The sequence below is a fragment of the Eleutherodactylus coqui genome, chromosome 8 (genome assembly GCF_035609145.1).
Source record: "Eleutherodactylus coqui strain aEleCoq1 chromosome 8, aEleCoq1.hap1, whole genome shotgun sequence".
NCBI classification, from domain to species: Eukaryota; Metazoa; Chordata; class Amphibia; order Anura; family Eleutherodactylidae; genus Eleutherodactylus; species Eleutherodactylus coqui.
In genome coordinates, this window is record NC_089844.1 from 74266697 (window position 1) to 74289406 (window position 22710).

Genomic DNA, 22710 nt, shown 5'->3' on the forward strand with positions numbered 1-22710 from the left:
CTCTCTAAAACTGACCTCCTCATCTTTCCGCCTTCCAATCGACCTCCCCTTAACATCTCCATTCCGGACAGACAGCATGCCAGTTGCCTTGGTGTCACACTGAACTCTGACCTCTCCTTTACCCCCCACATCCAATCTCTGGACCAAACATGCCACCTGCACCTCAGAAATATTGCTAAAATACGGACGTTCCTAACAACGGACACGCTAAAGACACTCGTGGTTGCCCTCATCCACTCCCGGCTCGACTGCTGCAACTCGCTATTCATTGGCTTTACCTGCAGCAGACTCGCTCCCCTCCAATCCATACTAAGTGCGGCAGATAGGCTCAGTTTTCTTTACAGCCTTTACTCAGATGCCTCTGCACTATGCCAGTCACTGCATTGGCTGCCCATCCACTGCAGAACTAAATTTAAACTCCTCACCCTCACCCACAAAGCTCCCAATGGTGCCGCGTCATTATACATCACCTCCCTCCTGTCCGTACACCACCCAGCCCGCACACTCCGATCCGCTTACACACTCAGACTAAACACTACTCTAAAACGAACCTCACATGCTCGTCTACAGGACTTCACCAGAGCAGCACCCATCCTCTGGAACGCTCTACCCCAAGGCATCCGGACAACTCCCGATGCACAAAATTTCAGATGTGCCTTAAAAATACACCTCTTCAAGGAGGCATACCAAATCTCCTGACGTCCCCCTGCTCCTCCCTATTACTCCCCACACCTTCCACCCTGTTTTTTGCATACGACCCCCACCCCGCCTGCTTTCTGATAAGATTTCCACATGTAATTCTCGTATTGCCTGTGTTTCCCCATGCCTCATCCCCTCCCTTGTACCTCCTGTACCACCCCTACCCCGTTTGTTTGAAACTGATTGTATATCAAATGTAATTGTTGTGTTGTCTGTGTTTCTCCCATGCTTGAAAGCGCTGCGGAATAAGTTGGCGCTATACAAATGAAGATGATTATTATTATTATTTAGACAAACATTTTGAATAATGTCAATAAGTGGAAACATTAGGGAAATTTAGAAAATTTTGCCAAGTCTCCACAATACCCGTTAAACTAAAACACTTCTGAAAAGCTACAGCAGCATCCCCCTCCTCTCCCTACCCCCATCCAATACTTTACAAAAGATGGTTTTCTGGAGATGAAGAAGGTTTGTGATCATTTAGGGCGCCTGCACACGAGCGGAAATTCCGCGGCGGGATTTCCTGCAGAATTTCCGCCCCTGGAAGCTGCCATAGGATTGTGTTAACAAACGCAATCCTATGCAGATGGCCGCGATTTGGCTGCGCGAAATCTCGTGTGGCAAACAAATCGCGGCATGCTCTATTTCTGTGCGGGGCTCACATAGCCTCGCACAGTAACGTCACCCAGCGGCCGCCGGCCCCGCTCTGTACATGCGCCGGCACATGAAAGAGTCGGGGCCATGGGAGAGGTGAGTGCCCGTGCTGCTCTCTGCAGACACTCGGGTCGGGTCCCACTGCGAGAATTCTCGCAGCCGGATCCGACCCGGCCGTCTGCAGGCGGCCTTACAGAGAGCCTCCAGACAAGGTTGCTGGAAAGTGAGGAAAATGCCACTTTGTCTTAATAAGTTACATTACGAAGTTTTGTGTACTACTAATGGATAAATAAAATAATGTAACATTCTAAAGTGTGGAATACAGGTTCCAAAACATAATGGAGTAAGTGCATTTTATTCGGTGATACAATACATGCTGTGATAATAACCATGTTACAATTAAGACAGATCATAGCCTGCAATTTCAGGGGTTTTATAGTAGCACATAGTAATATCGCAATGAGTTATGCCGAATAACAAACACAGATGTACTATATTTAACAAACTCTACTGCTACTATTATACCTGTACGTATCTGTCAATTCCTAAAGAAAAGCTGTTTTATAGTTTAATGATATAAAAGATTTATGTATTCATTATGTTATAACAAAGCCCAATAAATCACACAAAAAGTCTACACTGACAGATGCTGCATAAAGGTGCAAACGCCTACTCCCATCAGCATGCAAAGGCACAATGTTATATGGTGCAAAATAACTCAATTGCCTACCACATTCATGGGGCGGCTGCTTGGTTCTAAGTAAGGTTGGGACATCGAAAACCGATCTATCAAAATATTGATATATCGCTAATGCTTTGGCGATACTTTTTGATATTGTTATGTCCGATATATCGGTAACATCGATAGTTTAAGGCGATATAATATTGATTTTTGTAAAGCAGAAACGTGTCTTGCGGTTCGGTGACCAGATTTTCTTTCTTTAGATTCCGCCCTTTCCTCTGTGTTGGGACAGGATGTAGTTTTGCTCTCGGCACTAATGAACTTATAAACAAGTTCTAGAAACTTCTGGAAAGTGTGAGGTGACTCTTTGTCACCAATAAGGTTTGCTCCAGGCAAAATGACTCTCAGAAAAAGTGGGGTCTTAGGCCCCTCCTCAACATGCGTTTGTTCATTGCGTTAGACGCAAGCTCTGAACGCTTGCGTCTAACGCCATGGCTGTGGGCAATGCTTTCTAAATGAAAGAATTTCCACATGCAGATGGAGGGCTGCGCTGAACGCACGAAAGTCACGTCCAGAAAAAGAGGCGCAACATGTCGTGCGTTCAGCGTCTAACATGAACCCAGTGCCCATAGAAAAGATAGGAGACCCATCTAACGCAATTACAATTGCGTTCAGGGCACTGCGTTCGCGTTACCAGGCATTGTTTACAAGTTGCCATGGAGACCGTTGGTCCCTCAGCGGCAACTTGAAAAAATGCAGGGCACGCAGCCCCACGAACACACAGAGATCATGCTCACATCCCGTCAGGACTTTCTTCGTACTTAAAAATGCCACCCCCACTTCATTTAGGAGACAATCCTTTTAAAATATGGAGGGAAATATGCCAACCCTACTCCAATTTGTACCAGCTTGGTAGAAAATATCTGTAGTTGCTACTTCGGTTCCTGCAGAAAGAATGTTTTTAAAAGCTGGTGACGCTATGTCGGCTCGAAGGAGCATTTTAAAGGGAGAGCATACGAGCAAATTAATATTAGATAACGATTATTGGGGCCAATGATAAAAAAACGTCTTCTCATACACCTCATTTTAATTCTAGGTTTCATCTGTAATTTTTTATTTTCATTTATAACTTCATATATTTTCATGATATTATTAATAGTTAGAAGTTAATAAATTCAACAGTTTAAAGTTTTAAAAGAAAACTATAATTTTTTTGCTGATTGTGTTGCTTTCTAAAACCTAGACCTGTTTTATTTTTTGTACAGCATTTAAAAAAAGTCGATATATCGAAATATCGATAGTTTTCCACCAATATTTTACAATTATCGATAGTTTGTTCAGCGATGGTCGATACTATCGACTATCGATATTTTTGTGTTGATGTCCCAGCCCTAGTACTAAGGTATACATGCATATAAGTATGTCTTCCTATATGGTGCTGGTCACATGGTTGTGTGTAGTGTACCACAGAGGTTTAGGGTCCTTTTACATGAGCTGATTATCATTTGAATGAGCGCGTTACGTCATCGCTCGCTCGTTCATCCTGTTTATATCATTGGCTTGTTCAGACAAGAAATTGTTCACAATCAGTCAGTCTTTTACATTCGCTGTATAAGCGAATGAGAGGGACTGAATGATCTTGCAGTGATCTTTCCAATCCAGTTTCGGACCTTGTTCGATATTGAGATTTCCCTGCAAAGCTCCCATGTCGGGCGAGGTCTACCACGTGTGTCTAACACTATGCAGAAGAAAGCTCCCTTGTCAGACCTCTTCTGCATAGTCTAATATATATATATGCATATAGTGTAATGTAATATACATATTAACTCACATTTAGTTTTCAAAAAGTGACTAATAAACCCATCATGACAGGTCATTTTTATGTTTCTGTTGTGTAATTCCAAGGAATCCATAATGCTCTTTTCCACACAAAATAAATAATAGCTAGGGAGTATGCGGATGGCAGGGAAACTGAATAGAGTTAAACACATACCATTAAAGTCTATGGGTGAAGGATGCCAACATTAGGCATCCATCGCAGCCCCCTTTTCACACAGACTTTGGAAGCTTTTCCGGTATGCATTAAATGGAGACAAAAATGTGATGTGAAGAAGGCCTTAGATGGTTTAGTGGTGGTTGGTGAATCATGCTGTCTTCGACCTCCATTTCGAACAATTCTAGATGACAATACAACCTAGATTACTGTATATGTCATGATTTGGTGACGTCCTACGACCACAAGGATATACCTCAGTTTTAACCACTGAGGTTTTACTTTGTCACTTTTGTCAGAACTATACTGCTGCCATATCATACATGGTGAAGAGACATCATCAGCCGTAAAACCGATAGAGAATTGAGTAGATTATATAAGGCAGAACCCTTTTTAAGAGAGACATTTTTACACTTATACATAAAAAGGCAAACTGAATGTAAAGGTTCAGTTGGGTGCACAATAGTACTTAACAAAACAACATTATTAAACCGAATACCTTTGAGTCGGCATCCCAGCACTGACGCATCAATTCTGCAAAACTTCTAGGACAGGAGCTCGGAATGGTCAACCTCTGAAAACAAAAGGCGTACAAGAATTTTTGTATCTGCTCAAGGATTTACAAAAAACACACTGAGAGATGCCCGATTGGAACTTTTTGAAGATTCCACTATAGTTAGAACTAAATTTAGCTTCCACTTTCTAATGGAACCATAAGGTTTCTGAAGACATTCCCAATTGCTAGACCGTCAAATTACAGTTACGTCTTGATAATTCAATAGATCTAATAGAATCTGTTTTGATGCAAAACGACTGTTATGATATCTTCAAGAGAATTTCTACCCAACATGTTAAAGTACCCCTTCATTACTAAACAATAAGTTGCACCAGGAATACAGCCATATTGGTTGCCCTGTTTGAATTACCTTCTCAGAAACTATTGGTAAAAATGGTTACTTGTAATTAACTGAACAAGCTGATAACAAGAAAAATATTTTTCATAAGTTTCTGAGGAGCCGATTCAAAAGTGTCAACAAATATGGCAGTCACTCCCTATTATCGCTTTTATTGAAATAGTCAACAAAGCAGCTGCATGAAAATAGTAAAAAAATAGCCAACTTTGGCTACTACTTTAGCTTTTAACTTATTTACTTGCATATAAACTATTTTATATTGTATTGGAAATAGCCTTGGAAAAACCAAGGACAAGATAATGAACAAGTGATGAAATATGAAATGTTGAGATGTGACCCAGTGTAGACTATGGGGTCAGCAGTGTTGGCCATGCACTCAAGAGATGTCATGTAAGATAAAACTGGGAATGGATGAGAGTAAAGATTAGAAGGATAGAATACTGACTCTGCGGGCTGTCCTTATTTACAGTGCGAGAAAATTGGGCGAGTTCAGTGTGTTTCCCCGACGTATAGGACCTGCACAATATATTAACCCATTGTGTCTAAGGGGTCAATTTACACAGACAGTTTTTATCTTGCAAGACAGAAAAACTGAAGCCAGTCCTAGTTCTGGGTGATACACGTGTGAGGGTAGGACTTGCAATGTGCAGTGTCTTGCATATATCACCATAAAATGTCCGTATTGCGCATTGTGCCTGAAAATCTCGGGGGCAACTCCCTATCGACTGTGTAAGTACGGCCTTAATGTTGCTTTTTATCAAGACACCACAGGATAACATATACATTAAGGTCTAAAGCGCACGCTAAATATATCTGCAGAATACTTTACTTTTTTAGATGAATGCAGGAAGTAATTACAAGTTTGATACATTTTGCATTCATGACTGATCTTGAGACATGACAGCTGTATAGTTCACATTTACATCTATCATGTGAAAATATTATTGACTATGCTGGTATCTAGTAGCACCGTTACCCCATTTCACAGACCCTGCCGGACAATAGCAGCTCTACCACATGCTGTAGCAAATGTATTGTAACCTCGCTGGGGAAGTAACCTAGTGAAGGAAACCTGCTACATTCTGTTAAATGTATGGCAGGGGGTTCACATAATAAAATGTCAGATGGACATTGGAAGCATCTATTGTATCTCTTTGGGCCAATATAGGTATTCATTTTTAGTAGTTCATGGTTCGCATATAGACAGTAAAGACTAAAATACTTGAATTCCATGAAGACTTTAGCAGTATTGTACTGTACATTGTGAATGATCTGCCACTGTGCTCTCTCTCTGTCCAGCCACTTACTATTTCTCCAAGAATAATACTACTTGCTTCCCGTTGCAGGCAGAAAAAGATCACATATATATGACATAATCAAAGCAACAACTCAATAAAAGATCTGGGTTGCTAGGATGCAAAGGCGTTCAATTCAAAGTCATGAAAAGTATATATCACCACTAATAATTAAAAATACTAAATTCTTGGAGAAAAAAAAATTAAAAATGTAATATTTTTTATGAAATTTGAACGTACTGTTTATGGACGTACAAAATAAATTCCATTGCATGTGGAGAATAAGGTACCTATTACTAAAGTGCTTGCTTTGTAGCTGGGTGACCTGCCTACTACAGTGGAGGTCATTGATGGTCACTAGTGCGAAGATCAGAAAAAAACAATAGCCCACGGGAACCAATCAGTATCTTGGCTTCATATCCTCCTAATGTGACAGCTGAAATCTAATTGTCTTTGATTTGCAATTTCACCTTTGCCGAAATGAACTGGGCTCAAAATGGCTGCTCAGGCTTCACATTAAATTATGATATTGGAATGATGTAATAATTTGTCATAAATAGTTAAAATGTCTGCTCTATGAATAATGGTGCTATCGTTGTGCTGCGCTGAAATCTCAGAGCAGAGACGTAAGAAAGTTAAAAAAGCAGAGAGATTTCCCGTCTGATTTCTCTAGCATAGGAAGTGTTTACACCACTAAAGACTTTATTCAATGGAAAAGCTTTGAGGAGGAACCTTGCCGTTCAGCCGCAGCCTTGCCAATACATGTTATGAACATACCTTTAATGTGGAGTTGAACATCCTGCGGGAGGCTAAACTGTAATTTTCTTTATTTTTTTTTCTTCTTTTATTTTTGAAACTCTCATCTAAAGTGACAGCTTCTTGTAGTAAAACGTCTCCTGCTGGGAGAGTTAAGTTGAAGTAGCTGAAGGTCTCTCACTGAAATATCAACTCCTGGCCAGTAAAAAGATGCCCAAAATCGCGGGAGACGGAGTTAAACTGGTCCCCTACCTTGGACGCAATGGCTCCTTTCATCACGAAGAGCAAACCCCCAGGTTACCCTATTGAGACTGAGAAACTAGTACAGTAGTTCTACAATATTTGATCTACAGCATCACGATGTGAAGCCGCAACAATTAGATGTAAAGGGTCCATTCATGAGGAATAACATCACTTTGACCCTTTGTGTTAGCTCCTACTGGTAATCTTTCCATAAGCGTTGAACTTACTTTCAATTTGAAGAAGATGAAAAAGTCTTTTGCAAACCCCCAATACTGTTTTCATATCTATCAACTGTATCTGAGCAAAAAAAGTAGCCTTACCTCATTTTTTTCTACCACGAGCCAAGCCACTTGCAGTCCTTCCAAGCCTTTAAACGGAACCTCTCTTGTTAACATTTCCCACAATACCTAAAAAGAGCATAAAAACAATTCACTACATTTACCATCTAAAGGATATACTTTATATAAATAACGGTGTAACATTCACACGCTAACAAACTCTTTGCCATCAAAGTATATTCAATAAAACTCAAAATCCTAAATTACCGAACAGCAGATTCGGTGTCAATTAATAAATTGAATTAATACCGAAATGTCTAATGGGAAAATATAATTTAATTAAAGAAAAACAAAAAAGATGAACAAATATCAATTTTATCTGTTCGGACAAAATATACTCAACATATTAATTCAATGTGAGGTTGATAGTATTAAACATAACTACAAACCAACTAATTATAACTCTTATATTACATCACCGGCATTTAATGAACACATTTGACAAACGGTGACAAATTACAAGTTACGGTGTAGTGCTTTCAGATTGCTAAAAAAGTTGTTAACTGTATGAAAGCCTGTAAAAAGGTCTCATCAACATCCGATTCTTAAATATATTGATGTCATCAGCAATGTACTGCAAGTCAGCAAAATTTTGGGAAAAACAAAAAGGTTCTTAATTTAGAGTTTTGAGCTTTTACAACTCCAGCAATATTTATGAAAGTGTATATCCCTGTATATTAAAAACTAGATTCTTCAACGGTGTGGGATGGATGAAAGATAGCGGATGGAGAAGAGTTCGCTTTCAACTGAAATACAAGCGCTGTCATAAGACTTAATCATAAAATATAATTCGATGACCTCTTACCAAGTAACCATTATGTCAAGCAAAAAGGACTTAAAAAGCCAACAAAGATAACTCAATGGGCAAGGATACTTCATGAGTGCCTTATTGGTAGACCGGTCAACCTTTGACATGGAAGAAAGTGCCTACAAGGACCATTTCTTGCAAAGCTCATCAATCAGTTGGATTTCTAACTATAAATGGTTTGACGAAGTAAGATTTTTTCGCAAGACGTTATTAAGTAGAGAAGATCTAGAGGAATTTTTGTATGAAATGATATTCCTTTAAAAATAAGTAATAGATCAACACAACAAATTTGTGCTATTCTATTTCAGAACTAATTAGCGGGTGAACCATAATTAATTCCACAAAAGAAAGTAACATTGCCATAATAACGATCAACTAGATAAAAGTTATAGGCATAAATGGAACCGGACTGGTTAAACACAATTGATCCAGTTGGCTAATAAAGGCATCTGCATAGTTGGTTACTACTATCTATACATGTAGGTGGTGCTGCTAATATGAGGCCATTAAAGTCCGACAACAGAGAAATTAGCAAACCCTATACAAGTATATTCTATTATTATGAAGTCATCTCATGTCTAGGCAACTAATAAAGCATTTTTATAGCCAGAATACACCAATCCTGGCAAATGCCGAGTACGAGCAATGTTTTATATGTATTTTTTTTTTCACTTGTAGGATGTAACTTTTCTATTATCTTTATTGACAATCAATAATGACTTTAACAATTTTTTTTTTTAGTTTATATTTCCACCTTAGAAATAGGTGCAGAGGTCAAAGTGCATCTATCAGACATTTATGACATATTCTGTAGATATGTCATCAATGTTTAAATTTGACTATCCTTTTACGGGAGCCTCCAGCTCCTTTCCATCCCAGGTCAAGTCTTCCTCATTTTATTAAGGTTAAACAATATTGTGGACTAAAGTATAAATGCCACTTACCACACCGTATGAATATGTGTCACATGTCTCTGATACTGGAAGACTCTGGATTACTTCTGGTGCCATCCAAGGAAACGTCCCTACAAGGGACATATGAGTTGTGTGGGAATGGAACCTCGAGGCACCGAAGTCACAAATCTAAATAATACAAACGCTTTATTTAGAGAACAATCTTAACAAAAGACAGGATGTCAAACATTAATATGAAGTCCAATACATGCTTGATAGCTTACCTTTAGTACGCCATCAAAGGTTATCACGACTAGAAATAAGCAAACAAAAAAGACAGTAATACATATGGTGAGGTGTAATCTGGACATTATTAAAGTGGGTGACTACGTTATTACAACATTGCCAATACAGGGTGATAAGATGACCTTTACCTAATGTCCGTAGTAAAATACATATCAATATCTATTAAATGCATTCTAATGTAAGCGTCTTTATGTAACACTTCTATTTCTTTCATACGTTTCTACTTCAACTATACACAAAAGAAAATCTACTTTTAAAGGTCTTGTATTTCAAGAGGATTCTGTATCTCCTAACAAGGATGGTCTAACAGACCATTTCTAGTGGTTTCTCAGACAAGAGGAAAGCTACTTTTGAAGGATTCATATTATGAGCTTCAAAAGGACACTAACTTTTCACACCACCTATGCTCATCTCACTACTGAAAATCCAAGTTTTTTGTGGCCGCCACTAATAATGGCCCTTTTACACGGTCTGACAATCTCACGGTTCTCATTTGCTCGAGCAAAGAGCTGGGGACGTCCTCAGCCGTTTGTCCGTGCCAGTCCTCCTGTTTAGACTGCACGATTCTCAATGATTCTTGTTTGTCATTCAATTGTTGGCAGCCTTTAAACTGAACGATTATAGTTCAGTTTCGCTCAGCTGAGCAATTTTCTGAACGATAATCGTTCAGTCTAAAGGTCTTTGTTGTTAGGTGTTTGTATGTTTTAGTAACAGGGACATGGGGAAAATTGGAGGAGGGCTATCCAAGAAAGCATAGAAAGTGTGGGAGCCAGTACGGTACTGGCAGAATGGCTGGCTTAGGACACCTCCCTTCCGCCACCTGTAAATGAACTGCCAACGACAATGCAAATGCAAAATAGAAAAATCTACATGGAAAACTGAAGTAAAGGGTTCTTTACTGTAAGAGCAGTGAGACTGTGGAACTCTCTGCCTGAGGATGTGGTGATGGCAAAATCCATAGAAGAGTTTAAAAGGGGACTTGATGTCTTTCTAGAGCGGAAGGATATTACAGGATATAAATCTTAGATTAATTGTTAATCTGGGTATACAGGCAGGTAGGAACTATTAGGGGTTGATCCAGAGATTAGTCTGATTGCCATCAGGGAGTCGGGAAGGAATTTTCCCCCAAATGGGCTAATTGGCTACTGCCTCTTGGGGTTTTTGCCCTCCTCTGGATCAACAACATAGGAGGATAAACAGGCTGAACTAGATGGACATTGTCTTCATTCGGCCTTACATACTATGTTACTATTAGAGATCAAAGAGGGTGTAAACAGCAGCAAAGAAGTGGGCAACGAAGACCTGGGCTGCTTTTGAAAATTGTTTGCAAACTCAGATACTCCTTAAGGCCAGATTAAGAGACCATTTCAAGGGCTATTAAACATTGCATTAAAATTTAGTCTTGGATGTGGTCAATGATCTCAGGGAGATTGTTTATTTGCATACTCTCTACTTTGGATGCGGAGTACTGGCATAGGGAACTATAGATATCAAAGTAGTAGCATTATGGCTTAGATAATTCAACCATTTGATGCTTCAAATGTGTTTCCTTCAAAAGACATTTATTAACTATCCACAGGATAGGTGGTAAATGTATGATTGACGGGGACCTCACTGCTGGAATCGTCACATCACAAGAATGGGCATCTGGACTCCACCATATGATCACAGTTAAGACGGGTTGACAATAAGCTATGGTTGAGCAAGAGTGCTGCTGCCCCATTTATAGTCTATGGGTGATTTGGTAGAACCTTTTAAGAATGTATAAAATAGAGGTTTCTGTTAAGTAGCTAATTTTAATATTTTTGCTAGTTGTTATACAAGAAAAACAGCAAATGTGAACTAAGGATTTGGATTGATTCAATCGTATAAAATGTCAAAACACAACGAGAAAACAACTGAGTAAATGATACTTTACCATTTCTAGACTTGAGATCTCTGTGTATTACGCGGATTGGGGCTTCCATGTGTAAGTAATGCATTCCTATTCACATAGAGAAAAGAACATCATGATTGTTTCAGAACAAGCTTTCCACATAGCAGAGAACAATCACAAGTGCTCATTGACTGACCTCTTCTTAGTTAGGACTACTGTGATAGGATTAGATATATCCCACCTCGAATACAACATCCACATATACTATAATAAAGATTGCTTGGGGAAGTAAAGATGTATTTACCTACTAAGTGCCATTTGGCAGAATTGGTATAGGTCAAGGGACACTACTTATCTGCTGTGTGATAACAGGAAACAGTTAATGGTCTTGGCAGTCCATTTTATTCATTCTTTACTTTACACAACACATATCCAATAGATTTCATTTTTTGTTTTGCCATGATTAAATGATTTTTTCATGGAATAATTCAAAAGTCAGAACAGTGCGACACTTGGTTTGTATCAAACACCACTAAATGCTCACAGTTGCAAAGCAGTTTCCCGCAATGCATCAAAGAGAAAAATACATCAATACAACACATATATTCAAAATCCATATATAACTTTATTATGCTTACAGGTCAACGTCCCTATATGCATAAATGGGAGATAGACCTGGGCAAGGAGCTTCCAGTCTTGAAATGGCATTCCCTCTTCAACTACTATGCTTTCGATTAACGTATCAGTTATGGAAGCAGGCTACAAACTCCTAATGTGATGGTACCTGACCCCCAGAGATTGTCTTGTATGTTCCCTGGAGTATCGGGTCTTTGCTTTTGGGTACCTTTTTACATATTTTGTAGAAATGCTCTAGATTTCGTTGCTTTTGGATTCAGGTGTACTCCTTGATATTCATCATCACAGACCTAAACCTGTGTTTAATCCCTTTGGGAGGCACTTCTAGGTAGACGGATTCTTGATATACCTCAACACAGATGGGTTTCCTATGATTTCTTTCTGCTGAAATAGCAATAGCTCGATCCTGGGGGGAAACACTGGTCAGTACTGACCTTGTCAAAATTAAATTATCTTGGATAATGATTAATGAGACGCTAGCGCCCATCCTTGCAGATTGCGAAGAACTTTTTGAAAGAATTGAACATTCTGGTACCAATATTCACTTACTGTGCAGTTATGTAGCCCTTCAACTCAATCCCATGTTCTCCTAATGACCATTAGCCAGTCCGTCAGTGTCTCTTTCACTCCTCCCACCTGACTTGTAATCCGGACTGCTTTCTCCCATTATCAAGGGCACGGACAAGTTATACAGCTGGTTTTCATGATTTTTCTCTTAGTTAATTTGCTCCTTCTTGTGTCAGTCTCGTCTCCCCTAAACTTCTTGTAGAAATAGTTTTCCCTTTGTCTAAGGGACCTTTCTTCTGTAGTGTATATGGACTACATCAGAGTAAATCTTTTATCTTGCAACTTCAAGACTTATTGACGCTCCTATTATTGGTCCCTGCTATTCTTATTTGACTGAAATGTTTATACTGTTTGTACATTTTACTTTAAAGAAAATTTGAATACAACGTATGTAAATCTAATTTTCTATAAAAATAACAAAGGATGAAAAAGTAATATGATGAAAATGACTAATAGTAATGATTATGCTGTCAATATGGCAACGTTCCGTTCAGTTATTGTTATCTCTAGATTTGTGTACATGTACTGCCCTTCACTACTAGAGATAATCTTAGATATATTCAATGGCTTTTTCCCTATGACCTATTTAAGTGAATGGGACTCAGCCCACAAAAGCAGTCGGAGTCACTGCACAATGTACGTAGTTGTCCGCTTCCAGAGAAATACAGCTCTGTACACACAGGGAAACAGCTTATTGTCAGAGGTCACAAGCGCCGGGCACCGATTGGTCTGCTATAGATGATTTATCCAGAGGATAGGTCCTCAACAGTTAGAAGTGGGAGAACCCCATTAAAGGGGTTGTCCCGCGCCGAAACGGGTTTTTTTTTTCAACCCCCCCCCCGTTCGGCGCGAGACAACCCCGATGCAGGGGTTAAAAAGGATCACCGGACAGCGCTTACCTGAATCCCCGCGCTCCGGTGACTTCTTACTTACCCAGTGAAGATGGCCGCCGGCATCTTCTCCCTCCGTGGACCGCAGGGCTTCTGTGCGGTCCATTGCCGATTCCAGCCTCCTGATTGGCTGGAATCGGCATGTGACGGGGCGGAGCTACATGGAGCCCCATTGAGAAGATAAGAAGACCCGGACTGCGCAAGCGCGTCTAATTTGGCCATTAGACGGCGAAAATTAGACGGCAACCATGGAGACGAGGACGCTAGCAACGGAGCAGGTAAGTGAAAAACTTTTTATAACTTCTGTATGGCTCATAATTAATGCACAATGTACATTACAAAGTGCATTAATATGGCCATACAGAAGTGTATAGACCCACTTGCTGCCGCGGGACAACCCCTACTAGATTCATTCATCAAACTAGTGAAGTTGTTATACAAACACAGCTGCCTGAAAGAGCTTTTTAGTCAATATTACCTCTCTACGTAAATTCCTTATAAGAGCGCGTCTCGGGATTAAGTTTTGGGTTGCACATTTTAAAAAGGGTACAGGATAGCTGAGGAGGGTTCAAAGGCGACAACTAGATTATTAAATGGGATGGAAGGTCTCTCTTATAATGGGAAGCTAGAAAAATCAGGCTGTTGGGCTTTAGAGGTAATTTCATTGACGTATATAAATATATATGTGTGGTCAGTAAAAGAACTGGCACATGATTTATTCTTCCCAAGGACTGTACAAAGGATGAAGGGAAGGATGGAGGAAAAGCAATTTAGACATTTACATAAGAAAGGGTTCTTTACTGTTAGAGTAGTCAAACTATGGAATGTCCTACACCTACAGACAGTAATGGCAGGGATGATAGCAGTATTTAAAAAAAGAACTAGATGCTTATCTAATAAATAATAGTACTAAGGGTAATAATTAATCTTTAAAGGTCAAATGTGATGGACCACTGAAAAACAGGCTTAAAAGCAAGAAGGTATGGGAGCGCTAACTATAAATTAGGCAAACTGACTTAGAAACACGAATACAGTAAAACTATTTTAAAAAGTGTTATCACTTAAAATGTGCAGTATGTGTTCAAGTCAAACTAGAAGAACAATGAGAAAATGACAATTTTTGTCATAGTAACATGCATAGAGTAAAGGGCCACGTAACTTACTGTACGTTTCATTGGGGCCCACTTCGGCGCTGGTTCTTATCCTCACACGCTCTAGCTAAAGCTACCCTATTCCTTCTAGTAGAGAAAGCAGTATCCTCTGGTTCTTCCCTAACATTTGTTAACATTTCAATACCCATGGGAGGTAGAGCCTTGTCTAAAGGGGTTGTCAAAGTTTAAAAAAGTTTAACCAGCCAGCTATACATCAAAATAATAAAAAGATACTATACTCGCCTCTCTTCTCCGCTGCAAAATAGCGTTTACTGGTTCCCACAACGATTCCAGTCTCTACAGTGTCACTGCCCCGAACTCCTGGCATCATGGCACTTAGGAGAATAGGTGGTGACTGGATGCAGCAATCACCTGACTTTTGCTGTTGGCAGAGACCCGGATCATCACGTTTTCCCCAGGGGAGAAGGGAGGTAAATATACGGTAGTAAAATAGGAAGGAGGTCCCTTCCAACGCTACCATTCTATGATTCTAGTATCTTTTGGTATTTTGATGCTTGGCCAGCTGTTTTTAATTTGTTTTTTAAACTTAAACAGCCCCTTTAAGTTTGCATCATCATTTGGGAATCAGGAGGTGCAAACCTGGCCTGAGACCTCATAAGAGTGACCTAGTTACCCTTGGTGACATATTTAAAATGAGTGTATGTAATTGGCACGGTGGTGAACCCCCATCAATCAACGATGTAGCCTCTTTGGCTCCCATCTGTCTCACTTGGCAGAGATTCTGTCGGACCATTGTAGTGTCTATTTTTAAATTCCCACACACTTTGACAAGGAGACCCAATAACAATTTTATGATTTAGTATCTCCACTTTTAGGGACCTAGGATTAAATAAATACTGAACTTCTAGAACATAATGACTCTTTTGGTCCCAGACAAATGGATGGCCCGGTACTGTACGTTGGAACATTGTGTAGTATTTCCATGGAGAAGGAACAAAAGACTTCAAATACACACACTTTCTATATACAGACATTTTCTTTTCAGGAAATTGAGGAAGAACAAACCTTTCATTTGTTTGTTTTAGAAAAGTCAGACAAAGGGCAACACTATCAAATAAGCTCCACTATTGGCGAGAGCGTACAATATAAAAAGAAGTGGTTTATCTACTGTCAAAAGTCTACCAAAAATAGTACTACGCTAAAACAATAGACTAATAAAATGTAGAAATGTACTCAACCTTGAGTGAAAAAATTGAAACAGGAAACATTCTTAATTTGCTCTACTTGTAACCAACGTACAGTACAAGTTTCTCATAGGGCTTATTCCGACGACCGTATATCGTCCGGATATTCACGCCGGCCGATATACGACGTCCCTCTCTGCAGGGGGGGGGCTGGAAGAGCTGGAAGCAGTGTACTAAGCTCCCGCCCCCTCTCTGCCTCCTCTCCACCCCCTCTCCGCCCCTCTGCAGTATTTGCAAAGAGAGGAGGCGGGACAGGGGTGGGGCTAAATGCCGGGAATTTACTCCGCCCCATCCCAACTTACCTCATTGCAAATAGTGCAGAGGAACAGAGAGGAGGTGGAGAGTTGGCGGAGAGGGGGCGGGAGCTCAGAGCACTCCTTCCGGCTCTTTCAGCCACCTCCCCCTGCAGAGAGGGACGCCGTATATCAGCTGGCGTGAATACGTGGCTGATATACGGTTGTCTGAATAAGCCCTTATTATGATATTCTAGAAATATGATGTGCTGGAGTTATAATGATGTCTTTATAAAGGCTCATTCACACGAACGTATTTGACCTGCGTATTACACGCATGTGATACGTGGTACATCACAACAATTCAAATACATTGATTTTCGCATGTCAAACTCACGCTAGCGTTTTTTCATTGCATGTAATACGTGTGTAAGAAAGAATGCAGATTATATTCTAAAATTATTAAAACAAGCAAAAGTGAAGAATAATCATTTGGTCTAAACGTAGCCAACGACCGAATATTGAATGATCGTTCATTTTATACAGGCATAAAAATCATCGTTGGTTCATTCACTTACTGTTTGATTTAAATAGCGCTTGTTTAGTCATTCACATTCACTAATATAGCAATTGTAAAAGACTGAACGATACTTGTTTGAACGAGCCAATGATGTATCTGCCTGTCTAAACAGGCCACACGAGATTGAAAGAACTAGCGGTGATGTCATCGCTCGTTCAAATGATAATTGGCTTGTCTAAAAGGATCCTTAATTAAACGAAGCTGAACTGTGATAACTGCACACAGACTACCACGAATTGCTTGGCTGTACCTAATAGGAGTAACAGCATGCAAATAGGGGTAACTTCTGCCTAGTTAATGTACAGATGCCGTTTGAATTAAAGGTGTTGTACCAAGATTGACTTTTATTAGCTATCCATAGGATAGGTGATAGAAGTCTGATTGGTGGGGGTCTCACCACTGAGACCACTACCAATCCCAAGAATTGGTTCCCATGTCACCCTCTTCTCATCATTGCAGGCTGACAGCACCATTGGCAGTGACATGGAGATTGAATGAAGCGGAGGTCGCACGAGTGGCACCACTCCATTAATTTCGATGGGGCTTGGGGAACAGCAGAGTAGAAGGCTTGACTATCTCCAGCAGTCCCATTAAAGATGAATGGAGCAGCACCATGCATGCTTGACCATTGCTTCATTCAATCTCACTGTGGGAGGTGTACTGAGCCTGCAGTGAGGAGGAGACTGCCATTCTCACGATTAGTGGGGATCTCAGCAGTGAGATCCACTGATCAGACTTTTATCACCTATCCTATGGATAAATGCTAAAGGTCAGTCTTGGTACAACCCCTTGAAACATAGTTATTAAGTGATCACTCTATACCAAATGTCTCCTACAGAAAATAATGATTTGGAGTTCTCCAATAGATTCTAACTTTGGACAATAAAAGATTGGCCATTCACTTTCACTATTACAGTCCTTTCTCAGATGATGACACTGACCTTTTCATATACAGTCTTGTACTAACATGATCAAGTCAATAAATGCATACATCTTTTGATATTCTGACTTAACTCCTTAAGGTACAAGCACATTAAATTGGCGCAGGATTAAAGCTCCTGCAATCTAGCAGGAGCAGGTCGGGGTTATCAGCTGTTGTCACAACCGAGGAACCTGAGGAGAAGGCAGAAGCGTTTTTTAACCATTTCTACCTCTTCTCTAGCAGGCCATGTAGATCTCAATGAGCACTATTTAGTGAAGAAAGTGAAGTGCCACTTCCGCTATTTGACCAGGCAATCACATGACTGAAGGGGTTGCATTGTCCTAGCAGACCCTGATCAGCTCTGTTAGTGACTACTGTCACTATAGGGGGATCTCTTCACCTGTTTCTGGGGCTCCTATGGATGCTGCTCCAATGTATGCCCCAGCTACAATGAAAAAGTGTGAAATAACAAAAAAAAAAAAAACCACACACACACAAAAAAGCAATGTGATTGACCCCCAGAGGTCTTATATAATGTCATGGGGTACATAGATGGTAAAACAAAATAGTTACAAAAATAAGAAAATATTTAAGATAAAAATATGTATAGAAAAGAAAATGACCCACAACAGACACGAAACAAAACCGTCGCGACATGCGCCCTGTAATCCCAGACTACAAATTATGTTTCAAAATGTCCGAAACAAAAATGAGGAACCCATTCATGTACTTTATTTAAGCATATTGTGGCAATTTAAAAAATAAACAACTATAAATTTAAAAAAAATGTTTTTTACCTCTACAAAAACTGAAAAAAAGGTCAGTGAGTAAAGACATTAAAAAACATTCCCATATATTACATAAAAAAGTGCAGCAAAAATAATTCTGGAACCGTAGCTGAAAAAAAAATAGGGCACTAAAACCACCACATGGGTAAAATCCACAAAAAGAGTCTGGTCCTTTAGGACCAAAACACCCTGGTCCTTAAGGGGTTAATGTTCAATTGAAGTGTTTTTGAAAAATGCCATGTGTATACTAGTTACATCCTCTAAATGGCCATCAAATATGCCATTTGCAGACTACAATTGTGTACGTCTCCATCGAGCTGATGTTGAGGCATTTGAAGTGCAGGGTCTTGGCTTCTCAACACATTTTGCTTCACCTCTTACCTTTAGCTACGTCGGTTGCCCAAGCCATGATGTGTTCCATGTCCATGTCTTCACTTCTGTTGCTATTGATGTAGTCATATAGTGATCCACCAGCAGCATATTCTGAAAAAAAAGGAGTGCAATTTCAGTGAAAACACAAGATACAAGTCATCTTACACACGGGCTCCTAAAAGATCAGATCTCAGCTAGTCCATCTTTCTTCGGCATCATTGCTCTTAATGTTGAATGGAAGGTGTAAGTCGTGAAACTTCTTGACTCTCCTGACGTGTCTGTTTCAGAAAGCACCGTATATACTCAAGTATAAGCCGACTTTCTCAGCACATTTTTTAATGCTGAAAAAGCCCCCCTCGGCTTATACTCGAGTGAGGGTCCCGTGCACCATTGCTTTCAATGGGGCAGCGGCTGCTGCCGGCGGCCCCATTGAAAGCAATGGTCTGCCAACAACCCCTGCAGTGATTTTCGGGGAATGGCTTTAAATATAAGCCCTTCCCTGAAAAATCATCCCTAGTTGTAGTAAAAAATAAAAAATCTATACTTACCTCTCCGCCACTGTGGGGGCTCAGGCACGTCTGGCCGCTTGGGTCCCTTCACTCTAATGAAGTTCTTTCAGGAAGCGGGGATTTAAAATCCCCGCCTGCTGAGAGAGCTGCGTCTGATTGGCTGAGCGCTCAACCATTCATTGAATGACAGCTGAGCGCTGTCTGTGATTGGTCACAACGCTCAGCCATTCATTGAAAATCACTGCGGGGGTGCTGACATCCTACTACTTTCACTGAGGCCACCAGCAGCGGCATCCCCATTAAAATCGATGGGAGAGCTTTGTGATCCTGTGCCACAGCTGTCACAGATTCTTTACTCCCCGCGGGGAGTCCCCTTGTATAAACCCACCCTAGGCTTAATACTCGAGTCACTAACTTTTCCCAGTTTTTTTGGTAAACTTAGGTGCCTCAGCTTATACTTGAGTATTTACGGTAACTATATTCCCTATAACAAGACAATTCTAGATCATCTTTTCTTAGACCTCTGGAGTCTTGCCGTTTCTCTGTTAATTTTCCTAGAAAATTCCAGTATAAAGAAACTGACAACTGGGTGTTACCATTGGGGGAGGTGTCCCTATATACTCTCACACTGTCTAATCATCACTAATAGAATTAGCCTGTGTAGGACATACCTCTTTGACAAGGAGAATGGTAACAGCCTGTAGAGATGAGTCCACTGCACTGCTTGCGCTCTGACTTTCATGAGTGACAGTGTGGGAACTGGGTAAGATTAAAAGATACATCGCCGGACTCCTCAGGACCTGACCTATAGGCACCATAATTTAGTTCATGGTGCTCATAGGTAATGAGAGGTGCTCTTTAATCCCTTACTGACAACCTACACATCTTTTTACAGCGGTCGTTAAGGGGCCTTATTCTAATGTAAGCGCTTTTTTTTCTGCTTTACATCACAAGCCTGGCATGGTTTTCCCGTGCCTATGGGAGCGGGTGCTTGACTGTTGGAAGACAGCTTGGCACTTGCGCTAACAGGGGACAGATAAACCTCCAATCCCTGCTGTTTAATCCTTTTCATGCCTTGGTCAAAACTGACAGAGGGCAGGGGCTCCTTCTGTTACTCATCAGAACCGAAAAGAAGAATAATCAGAGGTAATGATATTCAAGTCCCCTAGTGGAACAAAAATAAAAACCCCATCCCAAAAATAATACTATTGAAATTCCAACTTGTCCTGCAAAAAACAAGCCCTCATACGGCTATGTCAACGGAAAATGTTAAAGGTTATGGCTCTAAAAATGCGACCGTGAAAAAAATTGGCCATTTAGGCGCAAACAAGCTCCGTTATGAAGGGTTTAAGAAACAATCATCCAGAATTGTTTTTTGATGGGGAATACACATATTTACTAGAACACACATTTCAGAAGAGCTGAAATGTCTTCTTTAAAAGAAAATATCACACACCGTTTCTTAATTGCATCTCCGGTAATATCCAGAAAGTAGTGATAATTTGCAGGAATCATCCCGCTCCCAAAATGCCCCTAAAGCCGCTTTCAGACAAGAGTATTTTTACTCTGCACTTGGTCTGTGTTCGTAATATGGAGCTAATAAAAATCTATGGGGGACATTCCTAAAATCTTTTAGGTCGGTTTCGGCATAAAAAAGTTGCAAACTTTACCGCAAGTAGCTACTTACGCAAACATTTGTGACTTTTATTCTTTCTGTGCCCGCCTCGCCACTTTCCCTAAAAGTGGGAGGGGGTGTGGCCACTCTGGACTGACAAATTTATGTATAAATTACGCCAAAAACTGGCATAAATTATATAAGAAATGTATGCCAGGTCAGACCTGTTGTACATTTCTCTGAAGACACAAGAAGAAGCCAAGGCATGAAGAGGTATGTGCCCTACATGTATTAGGGCTCAGTCACACAAGCTACTTTTTTTTTTCATACATGTATAGGTGCAATTAAAAAAATGGCACATCGCGTGTAGAAAAATCGTGTAACCGGGTCCATTGATACTCATATGTTCTATCTTTTGCGGGTGTGAATTTTAAGTGCATGTAAAAATCCATTGGAAAGCATTGGTTCTATGTAGATGTGATTTAAAATCGAGCCTATACATGCATGAAAAAAATCACTCGTGTGACTGAACCCTTAAGCACAAGGTGCGCTGGGGCAAATTCAAGAAGCCCGGCATTGGAAATTCTAGTCCTAGTAAATTTCCCTGTGCATCTATTCACATAGTTGTGTTTTTCATGGTCATGCTTTTAAAATGCAGCATGCACTACGTTTGTCCATGTTTACCTCCATATTTGCATTTGCTGGTATTACTTTCTGTTGGGCACATACTGATCCGTATATGCGAAGTAGAAAATAAAACCAATGACAGGAAATGCAGCTGAAACAAGCATCACATACTGATGATATATCACTTGGTCCTTAAAATGCAATGATTCTCTGCAATGATTATCGCCGCGAGGAACGCAATTTAACCCTTTGCAATCCAATTTTGGATTCAGGGTTTCCTAAAAGGCTTTCTCTTTTTGCTGTTATACAATGGTGCCATCTGCTGGCTAAAGCAGTGTGTGTGCGCCAGAGAGGCTCCGACAGCAGAATGTCTGGCAATAGACGGTAAGAATACCCTGTCGGACGTCTTCTGACATTGGAGCTGTACAAGCTTCAATCAGAATGTAGGAAGACGTCAGACAGTGGATTGGAAAGGGTTAAACTCGCTTGTGGACAGGCAGCCTAACTCATTCGAACTCATGCAACCTGTGTAAACGGGCAAATTCATTGTTGGCTCGTTCATATGAGAATAGCTCAGTCCCTGTATAAGTGAATGAGAGGGACTAAACAAACTCTATTTAAACTGAACGACAAGCGAACGAGCCGACGATGGTTTTTTTACCTGCAGAAACTGAACAACGAACGAAGAGCGAACTATTTTCGTTCGTCGTTGGTTCAATTTCAGACTGAACAATTATTCACTTTCTCTCGTTTGAATGATTTTTTGAACAATTATTGTTTCATTTGAACGCAGCGTAAAGCACGAAATAGGCCAGTCAATAAGGGGTTAATGGGGAGATCTGGAGTGATTATTGTATGCTTATGCCCTGCTTTTATCTACATGACAATGTCCATGCCTAATCTCATAAGGCCAGGAGGGCCCAGTATGTGCAAGAAGAGATATAAGAAGGAGATATTCTGGCTTTCTCAGTGAAACTAGAGATGATTTTCTGCTACAAAGGAATTCTTATTTTGTTCTTATTTTTGACATCTCAAATTTGAGAACTCGTCTTCCATGACCAGTTGCCAAGTTTTCAATAACAGTAATGCAATTAATCCCAGCAATCTGTAAATCTGATACACTGTATATTCTGGCCCAGTCCCAGAAACGTCCAACCC

General features: G+C 40.2%; 1 protein-coding gene across 3 annotated transcripts in view; it reads right to left on the reverse strand.

Moving 5' to 3' along the window:
• Window positions 1–22710, reverse strand: part of MAP3K20 (mitogen-activated protein kinase kinase kinase 20) — a 187291-nt gene that overhangs the window by 94913 nt on the left and 69668 nt on the right. For all 3 annotated transcript variants that reach the window (XM_066575837.1, XM_066575838.1, XM_066575839.1), the window contains exons 4-9: window positions 18811–18912; window positions 11500–11565; window positions 9560–9588; window positions 9327–9464; window positions 7557–7643; window positions 4528–4602 (exon numbers count right to left, since the gene is read on the reverse strand). In XM_066575837.1, coding sequence (XP_066431934.1) covers window positions 4528–4602; window positions 7557–7643; window positions 9327–9464; window positions 9560–9588; window positions 11500–11565; window positions 18811–18912 — 497 coding nt within the window. The remainder of the gene's footprint in view (window positions 1–4527; window positions 4603–7556; window positions 7644–9326; window positions 9465–9559; window positions 9589–11499; window positions 11566–18810; window positions 18913–22710) is intronic.